At 50.8% G+C, this 27,529-nt stretch overlaps 1 protein-coding gene across 2 annotated transcripts; it reads right to left on the bottom strand.

The window, feature by feature from the left end:
- Positions 1-103: 103 nt before the first annotated feature.
- Positions 104-27,432, bottom strand: CCL25 (C-C motif chemokine ligand 25). 2 transcript variants are annotated; one of them, XM_070373774.1, is made up of 7 exons: positions 27,223-27,432; positions 26,315-26,442; positions 3,241-3,358; positions 1,435-1,552; positions 1,215-1,345; positions 766-885; positions 104-386 (listed from the first exon to the last, which is right to left on the bottom strand). In XM_070373774.1, exons 1-7 carry the CDS (start codon positions 27,368-27,370, stop codon positions 238-240), a joined length of 912 nt encoding a protein of 303 aa, XP_070229875.1. In that variant the 5' UTR covers positions 27,371-27,432; the 3' UTR covers positions 104-237. The 2 variants fall into 2 exon arrangements, with proteins under 2 accessions (XP_070229875.1, XP_070229876.1); XM_070373775.1 differs by having other exon boundaries at positions 244-500.
- Positions 27,433-27,529: the final 97 nt, after the last annotated feature.

The raw sequence follows: 27,529 nt of genomic DNA, 5'->3' as shown, positions 1-27,529 counted from the left end.
CCTAAAAGCACAAATCCTGTGGTCGGAGGGCATCGTGTGGGTTTCAACACAGGCTGGAGGTTCGCACCCCATAATGAAAGGTGACAGAGACAAGCATGGCGTCCTACCAACAGTTTATTTAAAAGTTTTAGAAGCATGTCCTGGGAGAAACCTGAAGCTCTGCAAGGACCCAGAGGGATGAGGGTAGGTGTGTCCCCGCAGGCAGGCAACGATCGTGATGGTTCTTTCCGAGAATGGTTACCCAGGCAGGTGTGACTCGTGTCTGGAGCAGGCGCGGGGCTTGAAGTAACAGGGCTCCCTGGTTCCAGTCGCTGGAGGAGCAGGAGGTGGCAGGGGTGACAAGGAGGGACCCGGCGCAGCCTCAGGGATGGGGGTTGAGATTTGTCCTGAAGGATAGAGGGGCTGGGGCAGTCAAGGCCGCAGAGTGATGACTGTGGCAGAGAGAGGTCCAGCCCATCTTGTGTGGGTAGATCCTGGAGTAGTGTGGGCTCACGGTCCCGCTGGAGGGATCAGAGGTGTTGGCGGGTGAGGAGGACTGGAGTGGAGTGAGGGGGGCCCTGCAGCTTTTGGTTCACATGCCTGGCATTTCATTACCCTGCCGAAGCCCCTCTGGACAGGGCAGGGTAATGATCAGCCCCCTAGGACCTGCCCATGTGAACCTGTGAGGCTGATCAGAGACCCCTCATTCCTCACAGCAGTGATGGGGTGGAGTTGGGGCTGGACGGAGGCGCGAGGGGAGGGGTGATCACGTGACCAAGAATCAACCTGGATTAGCAGTTGACAGGAGAGAAGTTTTCCTCTTGTTGTTTCTGGTGGGGCCGCTAAACCTTGACAATGGAAGTGTTGAGGTTCCAGAGCTCAATTTCCTCACCCCAGAGTGAGGGACTGTCAGAAGGCAAGAGAAATAGAAAAAGAGTCCACCTATACCTTTTGAGCACCTGGATCCACCCAAACCTGAAGCCTCATGTTGGCTGGTTATTTGAGCCAATGAGTTTCCTATTTTCTTGAATTTTTCCATCTCTAGCTATTGAAAGTGTCTTGACTTAAAATGCTGCACATTCCTTCAGCCTCCCACTCACCCGCCCCTGGCTCTCTTTGGGGTGGAGGCAGCTGTCAGGGACTTGGCTGTTGTCCCCTCCTTCGAGGGTTGAGAAGTTCAGGGTCTGCAGCTGGGAGGATGGACTTCTTAGATGCTGGCCTGGGGTCTCACCCACCTTGGAAGTTTCTCCTGGTGCCGTGGTGGTACTGGCTGTTTTTCCGGGCATCCAAAATCTTCATCCAAGCCCGAACCCACCTGTCCCCTGGCCTCCCGCACACCATCTTGTTTTTCTGGGGTAAGAAGAATCTGCAGGGATGGGGATGCCCAGGTGAGGATGTAAGTGGAGAGGAAAGTTGTGTGACAGCCCCCACGGACTCCCCCGCGGTCCCACTCACATCACAGCAGGCAGGTTGCAGCTCCCACTCACGTCCTGGCGATGGTAACTCTGGGCATGCCGCAGCAAGGATAGCCGGGCTCGGCGGTGGTAGGCCAAGCAGCAGTCCTCAAAGGCACCTGCGACCACACAGCGGCCCATAGGCTCAAGTCTGAGCACGTGCATGTACGGCGGCGCATGCACTCTGCAGGGCCGTCCACAGACATGGCACCTACGCGCATGTGCGGCTACGTATGCGCCCTGCGGTTTCACAGGTGCCCTGCAGGGATGCCCCAACTGAGGTGTGCGGCCGCGCATGCGCTCTGCAGGGATGCCCACAGACGTAGTTATCCGCGCGCACACTGCAACCCTTCTAGGCACTGTGAAGGCCCAGGGACAGCATAGACAGTGAGGTGGCCGTTGGGCTCATCTTTGGCCCTTGACAAAGGGACAGCTGGTAGGAGTTGGAGAGGGCCCCACAGGCCCCAGCTGGGAAGGGCCCAAGACCGCAAAATAAATCGACCAAGGCCATTTCCACTCCTGCTCCGGTGCAGAGGGCAAGGAGTGGGTGCAATGCCTTGAGAAAAGGAGGGGGCGTGGTTGGAGGTGGAGGTGCCAACCTGGTGCCAGAAGTATCAAGGAGGATGAGAGGGTGGGATGAGCAAAGGATGAATTAATATGGAGACAGTGCTGGACCTTCAAGTTCCTCTGGGATCCATCCCTCTGCCAATCCCTGCCTCCAGGGGCCACATCTGACTTCTGGGAGGGACTCAGGGAGGACTTGAAGGCTCCCTCTATCCCCACCTTGACCCAGAAAGCAAGGAGCAGTGGAGTCAGATGGACGGTATTGCAGTGCCAGGCAGGAAGCTCCCTGGGGCTGGGGGGCAACTCTACCCGAAGGATCAAAGGGCCCAGGTTGGGCCTGGCTCCTGAAGGCCTCTTATTAGAGGACAATGAGAATGAGGCCCAGCCCCATCCTGGGCAAAGGCTAAGGTCTGCTGGGGCAGGGCTAGGGCCTCTCAGACCTAATGAGGGGCAGGTGGGGCAGGTGGGTGGGGCCATGGGGCTTCCATTTGCCAGAGGTTCTGCTTGGCTACCTGCTGGGGCTCAGCTGCCTCCTCAGGCCCACAGGGATGGAGAAAACAGTGGCAGAGCTGAGGGACACTGGGTGGGGGGGGGCATCCGGAATGAACTTTGGTCCCCAATATCAAGTGCCTAATCTCGGGAGAGGAGGAGAAGAATTCCCCGTTAATAGCAGTAATGGTTATCATAGTAGCTGCCAGGCACTGGGCCAGGAGTATCCAATTGGATCCTCATGTCCCATCTCTGCAGTGGGAATTTGGAACCTCACTTGGCAGATGAAAAAAATGGGGTTCATAAAGGCCAGACCACACAGGTAGCCTGGGTGGGGGAAGCCAAGATGGAGACCCATTTTCACTGGGCTCCCAGGCTCTGATCTCAACACTCCGTTTGCAGGCTCAGGTCACTGCAATGTGTCCTAGGCGGTAAGCAGCCATGGAGCCGTCTGTTCCCCATAGTTCCTGGGCTGGCTGGAGTTTGGAGGGATGCCTTGGGTCATGGACTGTGGGGGAGGCACCCAGGGGCTCTGGAAGGAGAGGCTGAGGACCATCACCTCCAAGGAGCTGCACAAATGGTGGGCGTTTTTGCATGCCTGGTGGGGGAGCTGTCCATCAGAGAATGGATTCAGTGCTGGTGGGATCAGGGGAGGTTTCTGGAGGAGGGGAGAAGCACATTGATAGTGGGAGGCAAAGGAAAGATGGGGAGAGGGGACTCCAGAGGAGGAGGGAGGGATGAACTGAGGCAGTACCTTGAGCGTGGACAGTGGGACCCCAGGCAACTGCGAAGCAGGCCACCAGGCAGACCAGGAGCCACGGATTCATAGTGCAGGCTGGTCCTCCCCTTCTGGCACCTACCTTGAGGATTAACTGGGGAGAGCAGGTGGGTGGATGATGAGGACCCAACATGGACAGCGGCAGGCACCAGGAGCACCCCCATCTCAAGCCAGGGCCCCCTGCAAGGGAGGCAGGTGGCATGGGATGGGGACAAGTGCTGCAGGGACCTGCTGCCGATCTCAGGGAGGACTCACCAAAGCCTATGGTGTCCCTGGGGCTGGCGCCTGCAGGAGTGAACCTGAGCTCTCCTGCCTGCCAGGCCAGCAGGCTTCACCCTTTATAGATGGAACCCCACCCTGCCGCTCCGCCCTCCCTCCTCCTCCCTGCCTCCCCTCCCACTTCACCTCCTGGCTTCTCCCTCCAGCCTTACCCTCCTCTCTTCTCTCCATTTTTCTAGCTCTTCTCTCCAATGTCATGATGCACTTGGCGGAAGTTGGGGGCCAGGGGCAAAAGGATCCAAATCAAAGAACTGGGCAGGAAATGATACCTTCAACTAACTTGCTTGGATGAGGGTGAGAGGTGGACGGATGCAGGTGGACAGACCCAGCCTTGACCTTAGCCAGCCCCCTTGAAGGTTCACCTTCTCCCCCTCCAGGCCCCTTAGCCAGCACCCTGGCTTTCTCCCTGAAGGGCCTTTTCTCCTCATTCTCCTGGCTCCTTTCTTGCTGCATCTCAAGGTGGACCCTGGCTTCCCACAGGCAGGACTCAGGCTGCCTAGAGCAGGGGAGAGCCTTCATCTCTTCTCCCCACTCCCCAGCCACCTGTGCCCGTGGGGCCTTGACTTTATCCCATTTTTCTCTTCTTCCATACAGTGGGGTGACTTATTGTGTCACAGAAAAGCCCTGTTTTTTGAGAACAGGCAAACCCACAGAAACAGAAAGTAAAATCAGCTGTCGCCATAGGCTGGGAGGAGGGGAGAATGGGGATGAGGTTAAAAGGAATGGTACAGATTTCTTTTTGCTCTGAAATTAGATGGTGGTGGTGGTCGAGGGACTCTGTGAATATAGTAAACAGCATGGAATGGTACACTTTCAATAGGTAATGTCTCATGCAAAAAAATAATAATAAACGATAATCAAAAAAAGAGTTTTGAGCCAGACTGAGGGCTAGCCCAGAAGCCTGCTTTCCAGATTACTCTGTGAAACTGCTCCAAAGAAGCAGGGTTTTCAGCGTAGTTTTGTGTCTTGTCAGAACAAAGAATGTCAAACAAGTCAGGGAGACATTTCTTCAAGGTCTCAGAACAGACCACGTTTGAGGCGAGTCAGTATGACCTTGGCACCTGTGAAGTAAGTCTTATTATCAGAGGAGGACCAGAACTGGCATCCCAGCAAGGACTTTAATCTTTATTTTGAACATGGACATCCTTGACTTCTGGTCAGTGCATCCTCTTCTTTAAGTAAAGCAGATGTACAATGTAGGTTGATAAGCCACAAACAGGCTTTTTTAGTTAGCATCAAATTTAAGTTAACAGGGGGACTTCCCTGGTGGTCCAGTGGTTAAGACTCCAGCTCTCAATGCAGGGGACCTGGGGTTCGATCCTTGGTGAGGAATCTCAGATCCCCTCAAGGTGAGTGCCATGGCCTAAAAATAATAATAAAATTGAGGTTAACTCATGTATTAGCCACAATGACCTCTCTCTCTCTCTCTCTCTCTATAATCTTTAACAGTGCAATATATGCAACTTGAATTTCCCCGATTATCATCTTGAGAATAAGGACCACAATAATGTTCTGGTTTTGGAAGAAAAGCGGGAACTCCAGGAAACCACGCCAGCAGGCACCCACCTAGAAGGAGTTTCTTTTTTTCCAGGGTCAGCGTGGTCCACCCGGAACAGGGGGGTGAGGGTGGGGGCCGTGGGGGTGGAGGAGCAGGTAGTGGGGAAGGGGACTCTGCAGAAACCTCACAGCTGATCGTCTGTAACTTTTTATTGTCGACTTCCTTAACTATATAGACCGTTCGGAGCATTTATGACACTCTCTACCCCTTTCTCATCTCTCCAGCTCCACCAGGAGACCCTGGCGGGGCCCCTCACCAACTCCCTGGGCCCGGTCGGGTGGCTAAATGGGTGGGGCTTGGTGCAGGTGCCGGGCCTTGATTTGCACACTGAGCGCCGAGGCGGGGCTTTCTGACTGGGGCTGAGACCAGGGCGGTGCTTACGGACTCAGAGGCCCGGAGACCAGCGGTCCTGCGCCGGTGGCCGTGGCCGCTCCCTCTCCCGGAGTAGGTGAGGCTGGTCCAGGACGCGGTTCCGCGTGGCTGCGGGCTTGGGGACGCGGCGTGGCGGGCCGGGGTCAGCCTCTCCGCTAAGGCCTACCGTCCCTGCCTGCCCGGTCGGCGGGCAGCGGCCAAGACGTGGCGTTACTCAGTAGGGGCGGAGGTTCCCCGTGAGCAAGCCCACCTCCCCACCGCTCACAGTTGGTCCCACCAGCAGCCTTAAAAGGGAGCAAGGGGTCTGAGGAACCAGCACGCAGGGCAGGCAGGAGTTTTTGCTCTCAAGTGTCTGAGCGGCGGACAAGATGCTTCAGGACTAAGGCCCCTGGGTGGAGACCTGGAGTTTCGAGGATCGCAGTTGCTGATTGTGGGGCCAGACCTCCACGGTCAGGGCTCAGCTGAGCAAGGGGAGGCCTATGTTCCCGCAGCTCCCGGAGGTGGTTAGGGTAAACTGTCCCCAGCGAGGGGACCCTCTTCTCTGCATGTGTGAACACAGCGCAGAGGACAAAGCCGCCTCCTGCTCCCCAGTCCCCAGCTCTGAGCATGAGGCCGTTGTGAGTCACCGCCAGCCTGCAGCTGAGCCAAATTCAGGGACTGACCACACCCCAGGGTCCGCAGGACAGGATGCAGTGCAGGGTGAGCGGTAGGGGGCAGGGGCACAGCTCAGTGCACCTCTCGGATGGCCGGACTGCAGAATGGGGCAGCCAGGTGGCTGGGTGAAGGGAAATACCAACCACTGCCTTTGGAGTGAGCTCCTCTCGGGGGTCTGGGTACCCGGCTCACTCATTTCTCTGCTGGAAGACCTCCCAGGTGCTCCTAACAGTTGACCAATTTTACAGAGGAGACTGAGGGTCTCAGAGACCCTTTTTATTTTTTATTCTTTGGCCAGGAAAATCCAACTTTTATTTCTTAAATACTGTGAAGGAAAGGGGGCCATCTCCTAATGGAGGGAAGGCCACTGAGCAGAGGCCTGGGCTCATCAGGAAGGATCCTGGGTGGAGGGCCTCCTGCAGTTGCTTTTGCACCACACCTCCACCTCCAACTCCCCATGCTGCCTGCCTCCTGAACCTTTGGTGCCTCCGGGTCCTGGTTCAGGTGGCCTCTGAGAGAAGCCCCTGGGATGCCGTCCCCACCCCACCCCCCACCATCCTGACTCCACACACCAGACCCCGGGTATCCTGTCTGCCAGGCCTGGGCTCCGGTTGTACCCAGCTGCCTCTCACTCTGGTCCAGATGTACAGTGGTTGCCAGGCAACTGGAGGAAGGAAGGAAAAGTGCTATTTTTTTTTTGTTTGTTTTGTTTTTAAGGATGGCTTGCAAGCCTCTGGCCTGACTTTCAGGGACTTAGTTCCTTGTGTGACCCATTTTACTGTGTTCCCCATGTGGTTGGCCTGCCTCCTGAAAAGTCAGATTTGAAGGGCTTCCCTCCCCAGACCGACCAGCTGCCTCTGTGTTCCAGGGGACCTGGGCAGGGTACTCAGGCTACCACCACTGGCTGTGGCCTCAGTCCTTGTGTTTCTCCTACACCTACTGAACATGTGGGGGCTGGGGCAGCTGGGGCAAGGGTGATGCGGGGAGGGAGGGCGGTGGGTCCTGAGGAGAGGGTCCCATATGGGTATGAGTCCCTCTTTGAAGATGCTGGGGCTTCCCTGATAGCTCAGTTGGTAAAGAAACTTCCTGCAATGCAGGAGACCCCAGTTCAATTCCTGGGTAGGGAAGATCCGCTGGAGAAGGGATAGGCTACCTACTCCAGTACTCTTGGGCTTCCCTTGTGGCTCAGCTGGTAAAGAATCTGCCTGCAATGTGGGGGACCTGGGTTCGATCAAGATCGCCAGGAGAAGGGAAAGGCTACCCACTCCAGTATTCTGGCCTGGAGAATTCCATGGGGTCGCAGAGTTGGACACAAACGAACAATTTTTACTTTGAGGATGCTGAGCTCCACTCAGCCCTTCCACATAGGTCTCTGGGTACCTGTTACATACCGGCCACATTCCCAGGGGTGACTGGAGTGAGCAAGCAGATGTCTCCCAGCCAGGAAGGGGGACGGCGATGTCACTGATCCTCATCAAGCACCTGTTTGAGGCCATTTGTTATTCATTCAACAAACAGGTGGCAAACACCTACTGTATGCCAGGCACTAGGCTGGGTGCCCTGGGTAAGCAGTGCAGAGCAGACAGGTAGCAAGTTATGAAGCAAGATCCTTGGAGACAAGCATCACTACTTCAAATCTGGAGGTGGCAGGAAGATGCCGGGGATGGGTTGGGCTCCTCTAAAGAGAATGACTTGAGGTGACAGCAAATGCAATGGGATTAATATTTATCCCCACTGGACAGGGGAAAAAACAATCATCTGAGGTCTGGAGAGGTTGTTACCTGGCCAAGTAAGTGGCAGCCAGATTCCAAGTTGAGGTCTGACTCCTTCATTCCACATGTACTTTTTGGGAACTGTATTACGCATGTCTTTTTTTTAAATAATGTATTTTGTTTAACCCTATCCATCCAAGATAATGGGCTTCCCTGGTGGCTCAGTGGTAAACAATCTGCCTGCTAATGCAGGAGACACAGGTTTGATCTCTGGGTTGGACAGATCCCCTGGAGGAGGAAATGGCAGTATTCCTGCCTGGGGAAATCCCATGGACGGAAGGAGCTGGGCGGGCTACTGTTCATGGGGTTGCAAAAGAGACATGACCAGCGACTACACAACAACAAGCCAAGATAATATCATTTCAACATGCAATCAAAAAAATTATTTATGAGATATTTTCCCTTTTTTGCATAGGAAGTGTTCAAAACATGGCTCATTGAAAAGTTTCAGTGCACTGTAAGTGCTGAATAGCCACATGTGGCTGGTGTCTGTCTTACTGGACAGTGCATTTCCAGCCACAGATCACAGTCAATTCAAAATTTTACACTGTTTCTTTTCTTTCATTTTCTATTGACTTTTTAAGGGCAGTTTAATTTTCCCAGCAAAATTGGAGAGAAGGTACAGAGATTTCCCATCCATGCCCTGCCCCACATTATCAACAGCCTGCATCTCAGGGCCATGTTCGTTACTGCCAATGAACCTACACTGACCAATCACTATCATCCGAAGTCCGGGGTCTGCATTTGGGTTCACGCCTGCTGTTGTACATTCCATGTGCTCGGTCACTCCAGTCGTGCCCGACTCTTTGCGGTCTCATGACTGCAGCCCACCAGGCTCCTCTGCCCATGGGATTTCCCAGGCAAGAATAGTAGAATGGGTTGCCATGCCCTCCTCCAGGGGATCTTCCCGACCAAGGGAACAAAACTGCACCTCCTGCATTGGCAGGTGGATTCTTTACCATGAGCGCCACCAGGGAAGCCCTTGTACATTCTACATGTCTGGACAAAATGTATAAGGACGTTTATCCATCATCATGGTGTTATACTGAATATTTCACTGCTTTAAAAACCTCTAGGCTCCCAGCATGTCTTTTTTATTCTGATGTTTTGACAGCTGGGGACTTGCTGATTCTGAAGGTACTACCCCTCCTAGGGCTAGCAGATTCCCAGAGATAGTAAATGGCCTCCTTTCAAGGGCACCTTTCATATGCAAACCAGCCAGTCCAGAGCCCATACCCTAACTCCCTCTTCTATCAGGCTCCCACACTCAGGGTCACTATTCTCCAGCCCGGGTCGCCCCAGGGCCAGGCAATAGACAACTAGGGACAGGCTCTAGTCCCAGAGCCTGCTGAAATGATTCACACTAGCAAGTCCTAAGCCTGCTTACCCAGCCTCACTCAACCCTTCCCACGGAAATCACAATAATGGGGACTTCCCTGGTGGTCCAGTAGTTAAGAATCTGCCTGCCAATGTAGGGGACACAGGTTCCACCCCTAGTCTGGGAAGATCTGACATGTTGAGAAGCAACTAAGCCCACGTGCTACAACTACTGAGCCTGTGCTCTAGAGCCCGTGAGTGGTAATTACTGAAGCCCGTGTGCCTAGAGCCCATGCTCTGTGCAACAAGAGAAGCCACAGCAATGAGAAGCCCCTGCTTGCTGCAACCAAAGAAAGCCCGTGATAGCATCAAAGACCCAGCACAACCAAAAGCTGATTAATATTTTTAAAAATTGTGAGTGAAAAAAATTAAAATAAAAAAAATTGTGATAGAGAAGACAGTTTGCTGCTCATAGATCCCAAGAGGAGGGGGCATAACACACCATGCGGGGAAACTTGGGGAAGCACCAGAGTCAGTAGGGAAACAGAAGGAGCAAGGAGAAAGCAGGGCCTTCCCTGGGGAAGGCCAGGCCAGGCAGGGTAAGAGATTTGGGACTGGCCAGTTTGAACACTCTCGGCTGGCCCCAGGGGCGGAGTGGCTCTCCCCGGTTGGCTGGTATAATACCTCTCCCTGGGGGAACTAGGGCAGGGGGATTTTGCGTCCCAGGAGTGTGAGAGCCTGACAACAGAGTTGCCTGGAGTCTGAGCTCTGGATTGGTTGCCCTGCATTGGAAAGGCTCGCTCCGTTACCTGCTATCTCTAAGGATTGCTGTAAGGGCAGTCTGTCCCAGATCAGCAAGGCTGGCAGATGTCAAAACATTATAAAACACAGAAAATAAAACCCACGATGAGTATGCTCATCACCTCTCTCCTCTCATCACCTGTCATCCCCTCTTGCCTGCTTCACAGCCACTCCTTTTGGGCAGTGGAGGAATGCCAAGGACAGCCTTCAAGTCTCTCTGGTGTCTCTACTCTCCTGCCTCACTGTCCCCCATCACCTCCCACACTTGGACTCCTGCCCTGGCTCCCACTGAAGCCTAACAGTGGCCCCTCACCCTTGGCCCCTCGCCACCCCTCCCCTAAGACTGTCACCTCCTTTGGCTTCAGAGATACAACCCATTTTGTGTCGATCATCATTGCTGTGTCAAGAGTGTTTTCCCAAGTTTTCGGCCCTGGTCCCTCTTGGAGAGGGCTGAGGCCACACAAACCCTATGTTGGGATTCTAGCTGCTGACAGAAGGCTTTCAGGTGCCTTAAAGATCATATATCTGTTTGGCTGTGAAATTCTGCAACTAAAGACTCATTTTCCCTTTCAAGTAAGTAAGTTCACTCGCTCAGTCATCTCAGACTCTTTGCAACCCCATAGACTGCAGCACACCAGGCTTCCCGTCCATCACTAACTCCTGGAGCTTACTCAAAATCATGTCCATTGAGACAGTTAATGCCATCCAACCATCTCATCCCGTTTTCCCCTTCTCCTCCTGCCTTCAATCTTTCCCAGCATCAGGGTCTTTTCCAATGAGTCAGTTCTTCGAATCAGGTGGCCAAAGGATTGGAGTTTCAGCTTCAGCATCAGTCCTTCCAGTGACTATTCAGGACTGATTTCCTCTAAGATTGACTGGTTGGACCTCCTTGCTGTCCAAGGGACTCTCAAGAGTCTTCTCCAACACTTCAGTTCAAAAGCATCAATTCTTCAGAGCTCAGCTTTCTTTATAGTCCAACTCTCATATCCATACATGACTACTGGAAAAAAACTATAGCTTTGACTAGACAGACCTTTGTCAGCAAAATACACAGTGGCTCCTTGACCTTTGTCTCTGCTTGTTAATATACTTGCCTAGGTTGGTCATAGCTTTTCTTGCAAGGGGCGTCTTTTAATTTCATGGCTGCAGTTACCATCTGCAGTGATTTTGGAGTCCAGGAAAATAGTCTGTCACTGTTTCCATTTTTTCCCCATCTATTTGCCATGAAGTAATAGGATCAGATGCCATGATCTTCGTTTTTTTAATGTTGAGTTTTAAGCCAGCTTTTTCACTCCTCTCTTTCACTTTCATCAAGAGGCTCTTTAGTTCTTCTTTGCTTTCTGCCATAAGGGTGGTGTCATCTGCATATGTGAGGTTATTGATATTTCTCCTGGCAATCTTGATTCCAGCTTGTGCCTTATCCAGCCCAGCATTTTGCATGATGTACTCTGCATATAAGTTAAATAAGCAGTGTGACAATATACAGCCTCGAAGTACTCCTTTCCCAATTTGGAACCAGTCTGTTGTTCCATGTCCAGTTCTAACTATTGCTTCTTGACCTGCATACAGATTTCTCAGGAGGCAGGTAAGGTGGTCTGGTATTCCCATCTCTTTAAGAATTTTTCACGGTTTGTTGTGATCCACACAGTCAAAGGCTTTGGCATAGTCAATAAAGCAGAAGTAGATGTTTTTCTGGAACTCTTGCTTTTTCTATGATCCAGCAGATGTTGGCAACTTCCTTTGCCTTTTCTAAATCCAGCTTGAACATCTGGAAGTTCTCGGTTCATGTACTGTTGAAGCCTGGCTTGGAGAATTTTGAACATTACTTTGCTAGCAACATCTGATGGATCATCAAAAAAGTGAGAAAGTTCCAGAAAAGTATCTACTTCTGCTTTATTGACTGTGCCAAAGCCTTTGACTGTGTGGATCACAACAAACTGTGGAAAATTCTTAAAGAGATGACCAGACCACCTGAACTGCCTCCTGAGAAATCTGTATGCAGGTCAAGAAGCAACAGTTAGAACTGGACACGGAACAACAGATTGGTTCCAACTCAGGAAAGGAGTACCTCAAGGCTGTATATTGTCACGCTGCTTATTTAACTTATATGCAGAGTACATCATGAGAAATGCTGGACTGGATGAGGCACAAGCTGTAATCAAGATTGTCAGGAGAAATATCAATAATCTCAGATATGCAGATGACACCACACTTAAGGCAGAAATCAAAAAAGAACTAAAGAGCTTCTTGATGAAAGTGAAAGAAAAGAGTGAAAAAGCCGGCTTAAAATTCAACATTCAGAAAACTAAGATCATGGCATCTGGTCCCATCACTTCATGGCAAATAGATGGGGAAACAATGGAAACAGTGACAGACTTTATTTTTTTGGGCTCCAAAATCACTGCAGATGGTGAATGCAGCCATGAGATTAAAAGATGCTTGCTCCTTGGAAGAAAAGTTATGACCAACCTAGACAGCACATTAAAAAGCAGAGACATTACTTTGCCAACAAAGGTCCATCTAGTCAAAGATATAGTTTCTCCAGTAGTCATGTATGGAGGTGAGAGTTGGACCATAAAGGAAGCTGAGCTCTGAAGAATTGATGCTTTTGAACTGTGGTGTTGGAGAAGACTCTTGAAAGTCCCTTGGACAGCAAGGAGATCCAACCAGTCCAACCTAAAGGAAATCAGCCCTGCATAGTCATTGGAAGGACTGATGCTGAAGCTGAAACTCCAATCCTTTGGCCACCTGATACGAAGAACTGACTCACTGGAAAAGACCCTGATGCTGGATAAGATTGAAGGCAGGAGGAGAAGGGGACAACAGAGGATGAGATGGTTGGATGGCATCACAGACTCAATGGACATGAGTTTGAGTAAGCTCCTGGAGTTGGTGATGGACAGGGAAGCCTGGCATACTGCAGTCCATGGGGTTGCAAAGAGTCAGACACAACTGAGCGATCTAACTGAACTTGCTAGCATGTGAGATGAGTGCAATTGTGCTGTAGTTTGAACATTCTTTGGCATTGCCTTTCTTTGGATTGGAATGAAAACTGACCTTTTCCAGTCCTGTGGCCACTGCTGAGTTTTCCAAATTTGCTGACATATTGAGTGCAGTACTTTAGTAGCATCATCTTTTAGGATTTGAAATAGCTCAACTGGAATTCCATCACCTCCACTAGCTTTGTTCATAGTGATGCTTCCTAAGGCCCACTTGACTTCACATTCCAGAATATCTGGCTCTAGGTGTGATCATACCATCATGGTTATCTGGGCCATTAAGATCTTTTTTGTATAGTTCTTCTGTATATTCTTGCCACCTCTTCTTAATATCTTCTGCTTCTGGTAGGTCCATACCGTTTCCCTTTGAGGTTTGCTGTAAAAATCAGAAAAGTCTTCTCCTAGCGAAAAGGGAAAAGAATTGGCCAAGGACATGTTGGAGAACATGGGAAGCCTGTCAAAGTCAGCTACGAGAAGCAAAGACTGTGACTTTGGTGGCTTTATGTGCATACCTTTCTTAATTTGTGGAGAAAAACTGGTCATTGTGTCTGTTTCTCCACCCCAGTGTTCTAAGCCTGAGAAGGTCTGGTCCACCATAGCCTTGACTCCCAGTATTCTCCTAAGTCACAGCGGGGTGGAAGTCCTAGAATCAAGGTGTTGACAGGGCAGTTCCTTCTGGAAGGCTCTCATGGAGAATCAGTTCCCAGACCTTTTCCAAGTTTCTCACAGTCACCTGCATCCCTTGGCTTGTGGACCCTTCCTCCATCTTCAAACCCAGCAGTGTGGCCTCTTTTAACCTGTCTCTGACCTCTGTTTCTGTCATCACATCTCCTTCTCTGACCTGGACCCTTCTGCCTCCCTTTCGTAAGAATCCCTGTGATTAACGCTGGCCCATCCTGATAGTCCAGGATCACCTCTCATGTCCAGAGCCTCAACTTGATCAACCTGCAGAGTCCCCTTGCTGTGCAGTACCATGTATCCCTAGGTTCTGGGCATCAGGACATGACATCCTGGGGGAAGGGAATTCTGTTGCCTCCCACAGCACTCATGGGGGGCAAACTCCTAAGGGAGGGTAGGGAACACTCCTCAGGGGAAGTGATGTGCAGACTTGTGGCAAGAGACGGATGGGCCCCAGGCTGAGCAGCCAGAGTTTGTCCTCTGTGGACTAAAACTCCAGAATAGCAGAAGCAAGAGAGAAGGTGGGCCCTGTCCAAATAAAAGACCACACATTCCTCTGTTCAAAGTCAAGGAGACCTTCCCAACTATGCATGCGCAAAATGGTCAAAAGAGAGAGGGCACCACTTCGTAGTAAGTGATGTCAGCCTACCCATAGGCCTCTTTGCTGGAATCCATCTTGGCTAAGAGATGTGCACGCACACACGGGAGGACACTGAGATCACCCAATACGGGCTCAGAACCAGACAAAGCAAGATGGCTGGCCAGAGGAAACCCAGGAGAATGCCCTATAAAAGTGATTCAAATTACCACAAGGGCGTGAGTCTCTCCGAGCCCACTCGTGTGTCTATCCACACGTATCCCTTTTTCCTCCTAATAAGCACTTCACTTGTTTCACTACTTTCTGTCTCTATGTGAAAACTCATTTCTGCACAGCTGACGGGCCAGGGGCTTGGTCACTGGCCCCTGGTCCCTGGTGGTCTGGTGGCTAGGATTCAGTGCTCTCACTGCTGCAGCCGGACTTCATTCTCTGGCTGGGAACTGAAATCCTGCTTCAAGCCGCTGCAGGCTGAGGTCACCCGAGATCAGGCTCAGTTCTGGAAGGTGGCAGGAAGGGAGGGTGGGTGGGGGAAGAGAGAACAACAGGCAGAGGGAACCAGACACATAAAACAGCAGGCTCCCTGAATACCTGACCCAGATGTGACCTGAGGGCTCTTAACATGAGCATAGAAAGCCAGTGGAGAGGCCACCTGCCCAGGTCTGGAGAGAGAAGAGATTGTCACAGTTGTGGCGGCGGGAGGGAAGCTGAGGAGGCAGAAATGCTGCTACAGATCCTACAAGGCCCGGTCCTGTCTCCAACAGGAAGAATCCTCTGGCCCCAATGTCAGGGAGGAGCCCTGCTGTGGCCACTTTCTGGTCCTATCTATCCAGACCCAGAAGAGCTTCTCCCCTTCTCTCCCGATGGAGGGTTTCTATTCAGTAACCTTTGGCCTGTCTACCCCTGCCCCACCTTTCTAGGAAAAAGCAGTTTCTGGTTCCTCCTGACCCTTGGCCCGCCCTGGATTGGAAGCCCATGAGAGGGTTGAACACTCCTACCTCTGGAATGTGAGGCCCTGGGGGTGAGAGGGACACACAGCTGGGGAGCAGTGCTTCCTCCCCACCCCTCACTCCCCACCCTCCACCCCAGCCCCTATCTGCTCTGGCCTCTGGTCCCTGCCACACCAGGAAGGGCAGGGAGGTGGGCAGTGTGCTGAGGACGCTGGATGGGTCACCGGGTGGGGAACGAGCCGGTTCACCCATGGGACAGCGGACAGGTGATGGGGCTTTTGACAGGAGGGGGGGTGAGTTGGGGCTGGGGTGTCCCCTCCAGCTCCTTATTGCCACCCCCACACCCCACTGTGCTCAGGTTGGTGACATCCCTCAACTACGGGCCCCTGGAGTCTGACAGGTCCTCCTTGGGTCAGGGCAGGAGTGGGTGCCCATCTCACACACTGAGGAGAGGACCCAGCTTGGGTGGCCTAATGGTGGGGGGATGGGGACACGGTGGGCTCTGCCAAGATATGGTAATCCTGGGCTGGTGTCTTACTGCAGTGGACCCTCGAGAGAGAGGTTGGCTGCTGGTTCACTAGGTCAGCAGAACTTTGACACCTACTGGGTGCTGGAGATGAGGGAGGGGTGGCAGGGCTCGCGTTTGCTGACTGCTTGTGGCTCAGCTGGTAAAGAATCCACCTGCAATGCGGGAGACCTGGGTTTGATCGCTGGGTTGGGAAGATCCCTTGGAGAAGGGAAAGGTTACCCACTCCAGTATTCTGGCCTGGAGAATTCTATGGACTGTATAGTCCATGGGGTAGCAAAGAGCTGGACATGGCTGAGTGACTCTCACTTTCACTTAACCAGACCCTGTGCTGGAACAGGCCTAGTGACTGCGCTTCTGCGGGAAAGGACCAGGGGTTGTGGGGGGAGAGGGCTGTGGGGACCTGGGTAAAGAAAGCCCCAGTGCATCAGCACAACGGCTTGGAGAAGTGGAGGAGGGGGAGGCAAACATGTGTTCAGGGGGACTTCCTTGGGGGTGAGCCCAGGAAAACCCCTACTCCTGGGGGGAAGCGGGGGCTCGTCTGGGGAGATGACCAGCCTCCCCATCCCCGCCCCACTGGCCAGCCTCTGAGGCTGAGCTCCTGAGGCCCAGCTCCCCACCTTCCCACTGGAGTTCCAGGTCTGCTCTATCCACCAGAAAATGGGGAGCCCAGACCCCAGAATTCCCATGACCTGTGGAAGACTGGGCAGTGTCGGTGTGTGATGAGGGCCACCCGAGCTCCCGCCCACACCCAGGGTGGGTATGGCAGAATCACATGCTCCCCAGGCTGAACTATCCTCCCCAAAATCCGTATGTTGAAGCCTTTACCTAAATCTTTGGCTTTAGGACCTTTAAAGAGGAATTGGAGTTAAAAATGAGTCTAACCCAGTTTGACTGGTGTCCTTTTATAGTGGGGAAATCAGGGACACTGAGGGAAGGCCACATTAAGGATGCGGGGAGAAGATGGCCATCTGCAAGCTAAGGAGAGAGGCCTCAGAGTGAAGCCGACCTTGACCCTGGACTTCCTGCCTGCAGGACTGAGGAAGTGAGTGTCTGTTGCTTAAGTCCTGGCCTGTGCTTTGTTGTGGCAGCCCTAGTGAACTCATACTCGCAGGGCGCCCTTAAGGGAGGCAGCAGCCCATCGCCGGGTGCCTGGGGATGGGGTTGGAGCAAGGTGAGCATGGGCCCTGCTTCTTTCCTCTCCCGTGTGAGCCTGAAGCCATCACTTCGGTATTTATTTAGTTTTATTTATTTGGCCACACCAGGCCTTAGTTTCAGCACGCGGGATCTCCGATCTTTGTTGCAGCATGAGAACTCGGTCATGGCATGTGGGAATCTAGTTCCCTAACTAAGGATTGAACCTGGGCCCTGCATTGTAAGCAGAGTCTTAGCCACTGGACACCAGAGAAGTGCCAATATTTTTTAATTTTATTTTTTAATTAAAAAAAATTTTTTTGGCATGTGGGATCCAAGTTCCTGGACCAAAGATCAAACCCGTGTACCCTGCATAGCAAGCACAAAGTCTTAACCACTGGACCGCCAGGGAAGTCCCTGAAGCCCTCACTTTAACCATACCACTGAGGATGCCCACTCCTCTCCATGCTCAAGCATCTTAAGCCGCTGCACCCTGCCTGGAAGAGTAGAAGTAACACCCCAAAGATGCCACAGTGAACCCACAACCCCCCACCCCAGCTGGGTACTCCTTCCCCAGAATGGTCGATGCAAATCATCTCCCCAGCCCCTCCCTTCTCCCCAGCTCCCACCCTGCTCTCATCTGCATTCTGCTCAGTCCATCTAACAGGACCCAACTCAGAGACTTATGATGAGGATTAAACTGCCTCCGCACAAGGCTTGGCCACGCTCAGGAGGCGTTCTTACTCCACGTGGTCGCAGGCCTCCTGTCCATTTCTAGAGCAGTTCCCAAGCCAGCTGCCAACACTCGGCATTCAGATCACTGCCAACCTTTTACTCTTTAAAGGCTGTAAGAACAGCCCTTCCACTGGGGGCTCAGGACACTTGTCGGTGGTTTAACCACAGGGTCAGACCATGAAACTCGTAAGATGCTAAGCAAGTAGCTTCCGAAGGTTTTGTAATTTTCTGGTAACCCCAGCTACCACCCTGAGGAGCCAGTGTCCGGGTCTTGGCAGCACTGGAATGGTTTCACCTTAACCAGTTCTCACCCAAGGGCCATTCTGAGGTTTGTCGACTCTTTCTTCCCTGGTGAACTGTTGCTGATCTTTGCTCCTTGAGTTCTTGTCGATTTGCATGAGCTTTTAATAGCTGATAACACACCTGGCTTGTTCCCCTGGTACAACTCACTCTTAACCTTGCATGATCAGAGGTTAGCCCATGTGGAAGGCTCCCAGAGATGCCGCTGGCAGTGCTTTTGAATTTTTCATCTGGGGAACTGAATGGTTTGAGGGTTTCCTGCTATATGGAATGTGGGAGTTACACGGTGGGGCAGAGGCCCATAATGGGCCCACCCTTGGGACCCTTGCCCCTGCACATTGGGGCAGGTGGGAGGCACCTTGGCAAACCCAAGGGGCCCTAGCTGCTTCCTATGGGATGCTGGACGAGGAGCAGGGCTGGAGAATGGTCACAGCCAACGGAGCACCTGCCAATGACTGACAGGCATGAAGTCTCCATCTCATTTACAAAGCAAAGATTGAGGAAAATGGTCTGGCGATTTCTCATAAAGTTACCTTGTCAGCCAGCCACTTTAGTCCTAGATATCTACCTAAGAGAAATAACATACATCCCATCAGACACTTGCCTATAAATGTTCACAGCAGCATGATTCACTAAAGCCACAAGGCTTTAGTGAAGAAACAGCCCCCAAAATGTCCGTCGATGGGTGAACGGATCAACACATGGTCCAGTTACATACCATGGAATATTATTCAGCCCTGAAAATGAATGAGGTACTAAATCATGCTACAACAGAAACAAGCTTTGAAGACATGATGTTCAGACACAAAAGGCCACATATTGTATGAGTCTATTCATATAAAGTGATCAGAACAGGCAAATTCATGGAGTCAGAAAGTGGACTAGTGGCTGCCAGGGGCTGGGGGAGGGACTGTAAAAGGTCATGAATGAATGATGTTAGTTGTGTCGCTCAGTTGTGTCCAACTCTTTACAACCCCACGGCCTGGAGCCCACCCGCCAGACTCTCTGTCCATGGGATTCTCCAGGCAAGAATACTGGAGTGGGCTGCCATTTCCTACTCCAGGGGATGTTCCTGACCCAGAGACCAAACACTACAGGTATACTTTACCGTCTGAGCCACCAGGGAACCCCAAAGGGCATGGGGGTTCCTTTAAAAAAATTATTTATTTATTTGGCTGCACCAGATCTTAGTTGTGGCATATAGGATCTTTAGTTGCAGCATGTGGAAATCTGGTTACCTGACCAGGGCTCAAACCCCAGGCCCACTGCATTGGGAGTTTGGCATCTTAGCCACTGGACCTCCAGGGATGTCCTGGGGTTCCTTTCTGGAGTGATGAAAATGTGCTGGAATGAGGTGGCGGTGAGGTTTGTGCAACTTTGTGGATACACTGGAAACTACTGAATTTCTGTGTAATTTTTTTTTAAGAAGTACTGGAAAAAGCCCAACACATACATGTAAAACACGTAGAGACAGGTCAAGGAGAACACATATGGCATGAAAAATAACAGCTGGATTTAAAGGAAAATAGAAATCTTAAACATGAAAAAAAATGACACAGTGGCTACTTCCCGGTCACTGGCAGGAATGAGGTGGGTGAAGTGACAGGAAAAGTGAAAGTGATCACTGTCAATAGTGACCCTCGGAATTGGAGTCACAGGGCCTGTTCTAACCTTTGATACAGTGGGAGATAAAATGCCACTACTGCTCTTGCTGGAAGAATGCCCAGTGGAAGGGGCATGGTCAGATCTAGAAAGGGAATTCTGGGAACCAGCACTCGCCAAGCTCACTCAGGTCACTGACCCATGTGATCTTGCGCCGTGGTGTGTGGGGAGCTTGCCTTTCGGACGAGCAGGGGACACCTCCCTTCCTGTTCTCCCAGGCATTGAGCATAGAATCTCCTTTGTGGGCCTGTGCCAGGGTGGTTGTCCTGGGCCTCAGCTGCCCTGCTCAATGTGTGTCCTCGAGGTGGCGGTGCCCCTCATCTTTTACAAATAAACAGAGGCTTGGGAGATTATCACACGGCAGTTCCTGGGTGTAAGCTCTGTGCCTGCTCCAGGTCAGGTTCCCTGGGTCAGAAATGCATACGAGCAGGAAGCATGGGGGACCCACGCCCAGAAGGAACCCCTGGCTACCCATTCCTCCAACTCTGGAGTAATCAGGGCCATGAACTCCAATGGGGTTGCCCACTGAAAACAAACTCAACCGTCCAAAAAGAAGTCGATACAGCTTCCTGGTTTTTTCCATCACTCACCGACTCAGCACTAATAATGAAATCAGACTGAAGTTTGGCCCCCAAAGAGCTCCAGTGCTGGAAAATTCTTTCTTCCAGAAGCCAGGCTGCTCGACTTCCATCCTCAGGATGGATGATCCGCTTCGATGCCTCAGCTCTCTTTGGGGGCTGACTGGTAAATGGCTCCCCTGACAATAAAACCTATTACTCTTCTGTTTTGTCTGAGCTATGAGGCAAGTGGGATCTTAGTTCCACAACCGGGGATCAAACCTGTGCCCACTGCACTGGAAGCACAGAATCTCAACCACTGGACCACCAGGTAGGTCCCTAAACTCACTTCTATGTCCCCAAAATAGCCCCCACCCACACTGTGAGCCCTGAAAGTGGTCCAGGTGTCATGGCTTCCCCACTGCTGTGCCTAATAACTGGGCTACCGCCTTGCCCACACCTGACTGTCTCCAAGTCCTGATCCCACTTCTAAGACACTTGGAATCCTCCTCTCTACATCCTGTCATACACCTGCTTGGTTAGCTCTCCCTGGGGCTGTCTTCACAGTCCCCACCCCCTCTTTTGAAGTGTGCATTCCACGCCTGGCTCTGGGGCCCTTCCTTCTAACAAATCAGCAAAGAATCACATTAAGTGTCTCATTTAAAATGCTCTTTGGCTGGGGACTTCTCCAGTGGTCCAGTGGTTAAAACCCCACACTTCCACTACAGGAGGCACAGGTTTGATCCCTGCTCTGGGAGCTAAGATCCCACATGCTTTGTGGCCAGAAAACCAAATCATAAAATAGAAGCAATACTGTAACAAATTTAATAAAGACTTTAAAAAAGCTGGTCCACATCAAAACTACATATATTTTAAAAAAACAATAAATCTTTCTGTCTGAAAGATTCTTTCAGCTGCCCATTGCCTACGGCAGGAGTACTGGGGCCCTGTGACTGCTGTATTGAGTTACTACAACCTTGGTGGCTTAAAGCGAGGCACATTTATTATTCGACAGTCCTGGCAGTCACAAGTCTGAATTCAGTCTTATTGGGCTTAGATCAAGGTGCTGGCAGGGCTGCAGTCCTGGAAGTTGGAGGAGATAATCCATTTTCTGGCCACTAGAGGCCGTCCACATTCCGTGGCTCGTGGCCACCTCCTCCAACCTCAAAGACATCAATGGCATCACTGTCCTCTCTTTGTACTTTCACATCTCCTTCTCTGCCCCTCCTGCCTCCCTCTGATAAGAATCTATGATGATGTTGGTCTCATACAGATAATCCACGACTGCCTGCCCATCTCCAGATCCTCAACTTAATCCCATCTGCAGAGTCCCTTCTGCTAGGTAAGGGGACATCTTCACAGGTTCCCAGAGACCGCTGTTATTCTGCCCATCACAGCAAGACAAGCCTACTTTTTCTGAAAAGGGCCCCGCAATAAATCTTTTAGGCTTTGTGGGCCATCTGGTCTCTGTTGCTAAGACTGCACAATTTTCAGAGCTCAATGCAAGATAAAAATATGGGACTCCTTCATTCACAAGATTAAGAATTTCAGACCAGTGACGGCAGAAGTACAGGCCCCCGCCATCTGAGCAAGTCTGCGTCTGCTCCTGCAACCTGAAAGCGGCCGTGGGCCACACACAGACGACGGGAGTGGGCGTGGGACCAGTAAACGTGATGGACGCTGAAGGTGCACTTTCCCATGTCACAAAATGCTATTCTTTTGGGTTTTTTTCCAATCATTTAGAAATGTAAACGCTGTAAATGTAAATGCTCCCATGCTTCCAATGCAGGGGACACGGGTTCCCTGACTGGAGAACTAAGATCCCATGTGCCCTGTGGTGCAGTCAAAAAATTAAATAAGATAAATAAAATAAAAATGTAAACATCATTTGTAGCTCACAGGCTGTGTAAAAAAAAAGGTGTGGGTGGAATCAGGCTGCAGTCAGCTGGCTTCTCGTCCGCAGGATGAAATCCCAACTTCTCTGCCTGACTCTCTAGAGTCCTTGACAGCCAGAGACAGACACCCTGCCAGTCCCGTCTTATCGTCTTCTTTCCTTGAGACACCTACTACTCCGTGAACCCTCCTCACAGGCAAAGCTGCACCTGTGCTCTGGCTGGTCCACGTGTGAAAGCCCCATCTCCCCCTCCTGTGGCTGGCAGACCCTGGCTCCTGCTGCCCTCCAGCCCAGTGCTGCCCTCATGAAAGGTGGTGCTCTGGACCTGGCCCTTGTCACACTGCCTGGGCTTGGTGTCTGCATGTCCTCTTCTTTCTTGCAGCAGCAAGGTCCTTGCGAGCAGGAACCCAAATGGAGTCATCCTGATCACATGGACCCTGAGAGCATGTGCTTCGAGGCACAATAAGAACAATCAGGAATTTTAGTGGCTGGAGTGTAGTCTAACCCTGACCCTTAAGAACCAAAACCATGCTTCTTACTAAAAAACAAAACAAAGAATTTCTATCTCAAGATCAGATCAGGGTAATAAAGATCTCTGAGATCAGGCAGGCTGGACTCAAATCCCTGTCCTTACTAGACACGTGTACCTGGACAAGTCACCTCCCTTGCTCTTAGGACAGGGTCTCAACTTGCCATGGCCAATCAAGCCCCGTGTGTCATGCCCCTTTCAATCCCATGAGTCACTGGCCTTTCCTAAGTGTGCCACGCTCCTATGGGCCTCAGGGCCTTTGTGCTTGCTGTTCCTGCTGCCTGAACCGTCCTGCTCCCCTTTGCCTGTGACTCACCCTAATGACTGTGCAGGCCCCCCCTGGCTGCCCCTGGGCGAAGTCAGGTCTGCCTGTTACACACTTTGCTGGCACTCTGGACCTCTGCAGGTTGAAATTATTTGTGTCATTTCTTCTTACAATTAATAAGCACTTGCTACCAAGTTCTACTTCACAGATTCTGAAAGTGGGTGATTTCATTTCATTCTCACAGTGCCCTCATAAAGCACCCCCACTTCGTGGAATAGGAGGCTGAAGTTCAGAGAAATTAAACAACTTGCCCAAGGTTGCACGGCGATGGAGTGTCAGAGCTCCCCTCCTAAGCCTGTCCTCGCAGGTTGACTCTGAGCTCTGTGAGGGCGGATGCATGTCGGGTCGTTGTTGTACGTATCCCCAGGGCTGAGCGCCTAGACCGGCTGAATTACAGGCGACTGCAAAGCACTGATGACCTAAAAGAAACAGCACTGCAGTAGCAACAAGCACTCCTCGAGTTCAGATCTTGGTTTCTAATACCATGCTCTAATCCGAGGAACCAGACTCGGAGAAACGGCTGCTTCTAAGGCTGGGATCAGGAAATACACATGAGAAGAACCTACAGCATCTTGCAGTGCTAGAAGGTAAGGAAGTCCTACAGAAAAAACAAACAAGCAAAAAAAAAAACAACTCACCAAACAAAACACATTGATAGGAGTGTGTCAAAAACCAAAGGAGGGCTTCCCTGGTGATCCAGTGGTAAATAATCTGGCTGCCAATGCAGGAGACATGGGTTGGATCCCTGGTTTGGGAAGATCCCATATGCCAAGGAGCAGCTAAGCCTCTAGAGCCACAACTATTAAGCCCTAAGTACTGAAGCCCACACACCCTAGAGCCTGTGCTCCAGGACAAGAGAAGTCACTGCAATGAGAAGTCTGTGCGCTGTAACTAGAGAAAAGCCCTCAATGAAGACCCAATACAGCCAAAAATAAATAAATTAAAAACAAAACAAAGGAGCCAACTGAAAGGGCTACCAGTGGCCAATGCTGGAGCAATTTGAGCAAAATAAAGTAGTATTGGCTTATAATCCAGAGTATAAATAAATATTCAGGAAGCTATACTGATCTAATTAAATGACTGGATAAACTAATAAATGGGGGGAGAAGAGGTAAGCCTTTCATGCAGAAGGATTCCAAGTAATTTATGTAGATATCCATCTTTAAGGAAGGGAACACACATGTCCACTCTCTATGTGGGCTGCATATAGTGACTTCCTTCCAAAGGAAAAAGGGAAAAGTGACTTTACAGTGGAAAAACCTAACAAATACTAAGTTAGCCAGGTGATGAAGGCCAATATCAACACACATAAATAAAGTTGATAGTACATATCCTTTTTTAAAAAAAGAATTCTCTTACTTTCTTTTATTTTGGCCTCACTGCTCCGCCTGTGGGATCTTAGTTTCCTGACCAGGGATCAAACCCATGCCCCCTGAATTGGGGGCACAGTGTCTTAACCACTGGACCACGAGGGAAGTCCCCAGTTGTATGTATCCTTGACATGGTAAGATGAAAATGGCCTTTACTAACTCTTTGGTCTTCCTCCCTCAAACCCATCATCCCAGGGTTACCACAAGAAATATACCAGACAAATGCCAATAGAGGAGCATCCTACCAAATATCTGACCAGGTCTCTCAGAACAATTAAGATGATCCAAATCAAGGAAAGTTGGAGAACATGCCAAAGCTTTTTGGAGACTAAAGAGACAGGACAACTAAGAGACTGGATCTTAAAAGTTCTCATCACAAGAGAAAAAAAGAAATCTAAGTGTGGTGATGGATGTTAATCTTTAACCACCTTATTGTGGTGGTCATTATGTAATATACACATGCATTAAATCATTATGTTGTATACTCCAAAACTAATGCAATGTCATGTCAATTATCTCTTTTTAGAGAGAGAAAACAACTCAGTGTAACGTGGTATCCTAGATGAGATTCTGGATGACAAAAAGGACATTAGGTAAAAACAAAGGAAATCAAAACATGAAGAAGGGTTGACAAGAATGTATCGGTCCTGGTTCGTTCAGTGTAACAAACGTGTCCTGCTAATGAAAGACGGTAGGGTCCGGGAAAGTGGGTGTGGGTGAAATGGTAACTCTGCTTTCTGCGCAATATTTCCGTGAATCTAAAATTCTTCTAAAAAGTCAAGTCCACGAATGACAGCAATGATAAACCATAGGTGAACAATCACAATACTCCACTATTCATCATGGTGACAATGACTGTAGCTCTCTTCTTACACTGCTATTGTGAGCACTCCGTAGAACCGACATAAAGCATTCAGCATGAGGTATAGCTTAATTCAGAGCACTGCACTTGTCACCATTCGACGAAATCTATGCCATCCACTATGGAAGCCATGAGCTCTACATGACAAAATTTAAATTAAGTAAAAATTAACTTAATGGAGTTCTTGTGGCAAGAAACTGGGGTGGTTTGCCATTCCCTCCTCCAATGGACCATGTTTTGTCAGAAATTTCCATGATGACCCATCCATCTTCGGGGGCCCTGCACAGCATAGCTCAAAGCTTTATTGCGTTAACACAAGCCCCTTGACCACAACAAAGCTATGATCCATGAAGCTCCAATACTTTAGGAAAGAGCTGATTTCACTGGAAAAGACTCTGATGCTAGGAAAGATTAAAGGCAAAAGAAGAAGGGGGTGGCAGAGGATGAGATGGTTAGATAACATCACTGACTCAATGGATACGAGTTTGAGCAAACTCCAGGAGATAGTGATGGACACGGGAGACTGGTATACTGCAGTCATGGGGGTGGCAAAGAGTCGGACATGACTTAGCAATTGAACAACAAAAATTAAGTTCATTAAATGCTCGGTTCTTTAGTGCTACCAGCTACATGTCAAGTGCCCAAGAGCCACATAGAGCTCGTGGCTATTAAATTTGGCAGTGTTGATTAAAAAGAAATGCCCATGAGCACAGAATGTTCTATTGGACAACACTGCATAAAACAATGGAGAAGGCAATGGCACCCCACTCCTGTACTTTTGCCTGGAAAATCCCATGAACAGAGGAGCCTGGTAGGCTGCAGTCCATGGGGTCGCTAGGAGTTGGACATGACTGAGCGACTTCATTTTCACTTTTCACTTTCATGCATTGGAGAAGGCAATGGCACCCCACTTCAGTATTCTTGTCTGGAGAATCCCAGGGACAGGGAAGCCTGGAGGACTGCCGTCTCTGCAGTCGCACAGAGTCGGACACGACTGAAGCGACTTAGCAGTAGCACAAAACAATAAACAGCACGATTGTTTGTTCAGTATTCTTGACTCCTTCGAGTCCTTCTGCAAATCTTACCTTCTCAACCTTCCCAACAGCCCTCTTTCAAACTGCAACCCCCACCCCCACCCCCACCCCCACATACCCCATGCCCAATTTACTTTTTGGTCTTACCACTTGCTGTGGAATCCACTTAATTTCTTTCCTGACTCCGTATCTAGCACTGCATGGTTCAATGCTGTAGCTGTTGGTAACCACGGCTCCTGAGCCCTTGAAACACAGCCAGTCCAACTTCAGATGTGCTGTGAGTGTAAAAGACATACAAAATTTCAAAGGCATGTAGAGAAAAGAAAAGGAAAAAAAAAGAATGTAAGAATATCTCATACATTTTTACATTAGTTACAGGCTGAAACAGCATTTTGGAGATAAATTGGGTTAAAGAAGACACGTTATTAAAATTAACATCACCTGTTTCTTTCTTTTTTTTTTAACATGGCTACTAGAAATTTTAAATTATGCATGTGGCTAACATTTGTGGTTGCCTTACATTTCTCATGGGCTTCCCTAGTGGCTCAGATGGTAAAGAATCTGCGTGCAGTGCAGGAGACACAGGCTTGATCCCCTGAAGAAAGAAATGGTAACCCACTCCAGGATTATTGCCTGGAGAATCCCCATGGGCAAAGACTGGAGGGTTACAGCCCATGAGGTCGCAGAGTCAGACACGACTGAGCGACTAACACTACATTTCTCATGGACAGCATCAGTCTAGAATGTCAGCCAAATAGAGGCGGGTATTTTCGCCTGTTCGCTGCCGATACAGTGATCGGCACATAGTAGGCGGTCAATTAAATTTTAATGAACGGACGTTAGGCTGAGCCTCTGGGCACCCGTTAGCTCTAATAATCAACACAGATGGAACACTGACCATGTCCCTAGGTCCGCCTCTTCACTACAGCAGATAAGGAAACTGAGTCCGGGCGAGGTGACGTAACCCCAACCCAACTGCACGCAGTGCGGAAACGTCGAGGCCGGGATTCGAACCCCGATTGCCACCGCAGCCCAGGCGCGCTGACCGTTCCTACCTTGCAGATTGGTGACGGCGGCCGAGGAGGCGGCGGGATAAACAGGCGCGAGACACACACCATGCCCAGGACAAAGGGAGCGACTCTTCGGCCGCCGCCTCCCGTCGGCCTCCGTGGGCCAGGCCACAGCTGGCCTCTCCGCGGCCATCGCTGGCCACCCGCGCGTCTCTGCCTGCCGCCGAGCTCTTCGCAGGCGGCGCCAGCCGGAAGTCCCGCCCCCGCCGCGCGCCCCGGGGCGCCGCGACAGCAACGCGGGCCAATGAGAAGCGCGCCGTGGCGGACGCCGGCCAATGGGCGCGCGCGCCGG

Source organism: Bos mutus, chromosome 7 (genome assembly GCF_027580195.1).
Source record: "Bos mutus isolate GX-2022 chromosome 7, NWIPB_WYAK_1.1, whole genome shotgun sequence".
In the NCBI taxonomy this organism is placed as follows: Eukaryota; Metazoa; Chordata; class Mammalia; order Artiodactyla; family Bovidae; genus Bos; species Bos mutus.
The sequence above is the reverse complement of the archived record's forward strand: the minus strand, read 5'-3'. Positions and strand labels throughout refer to the sequence as shown.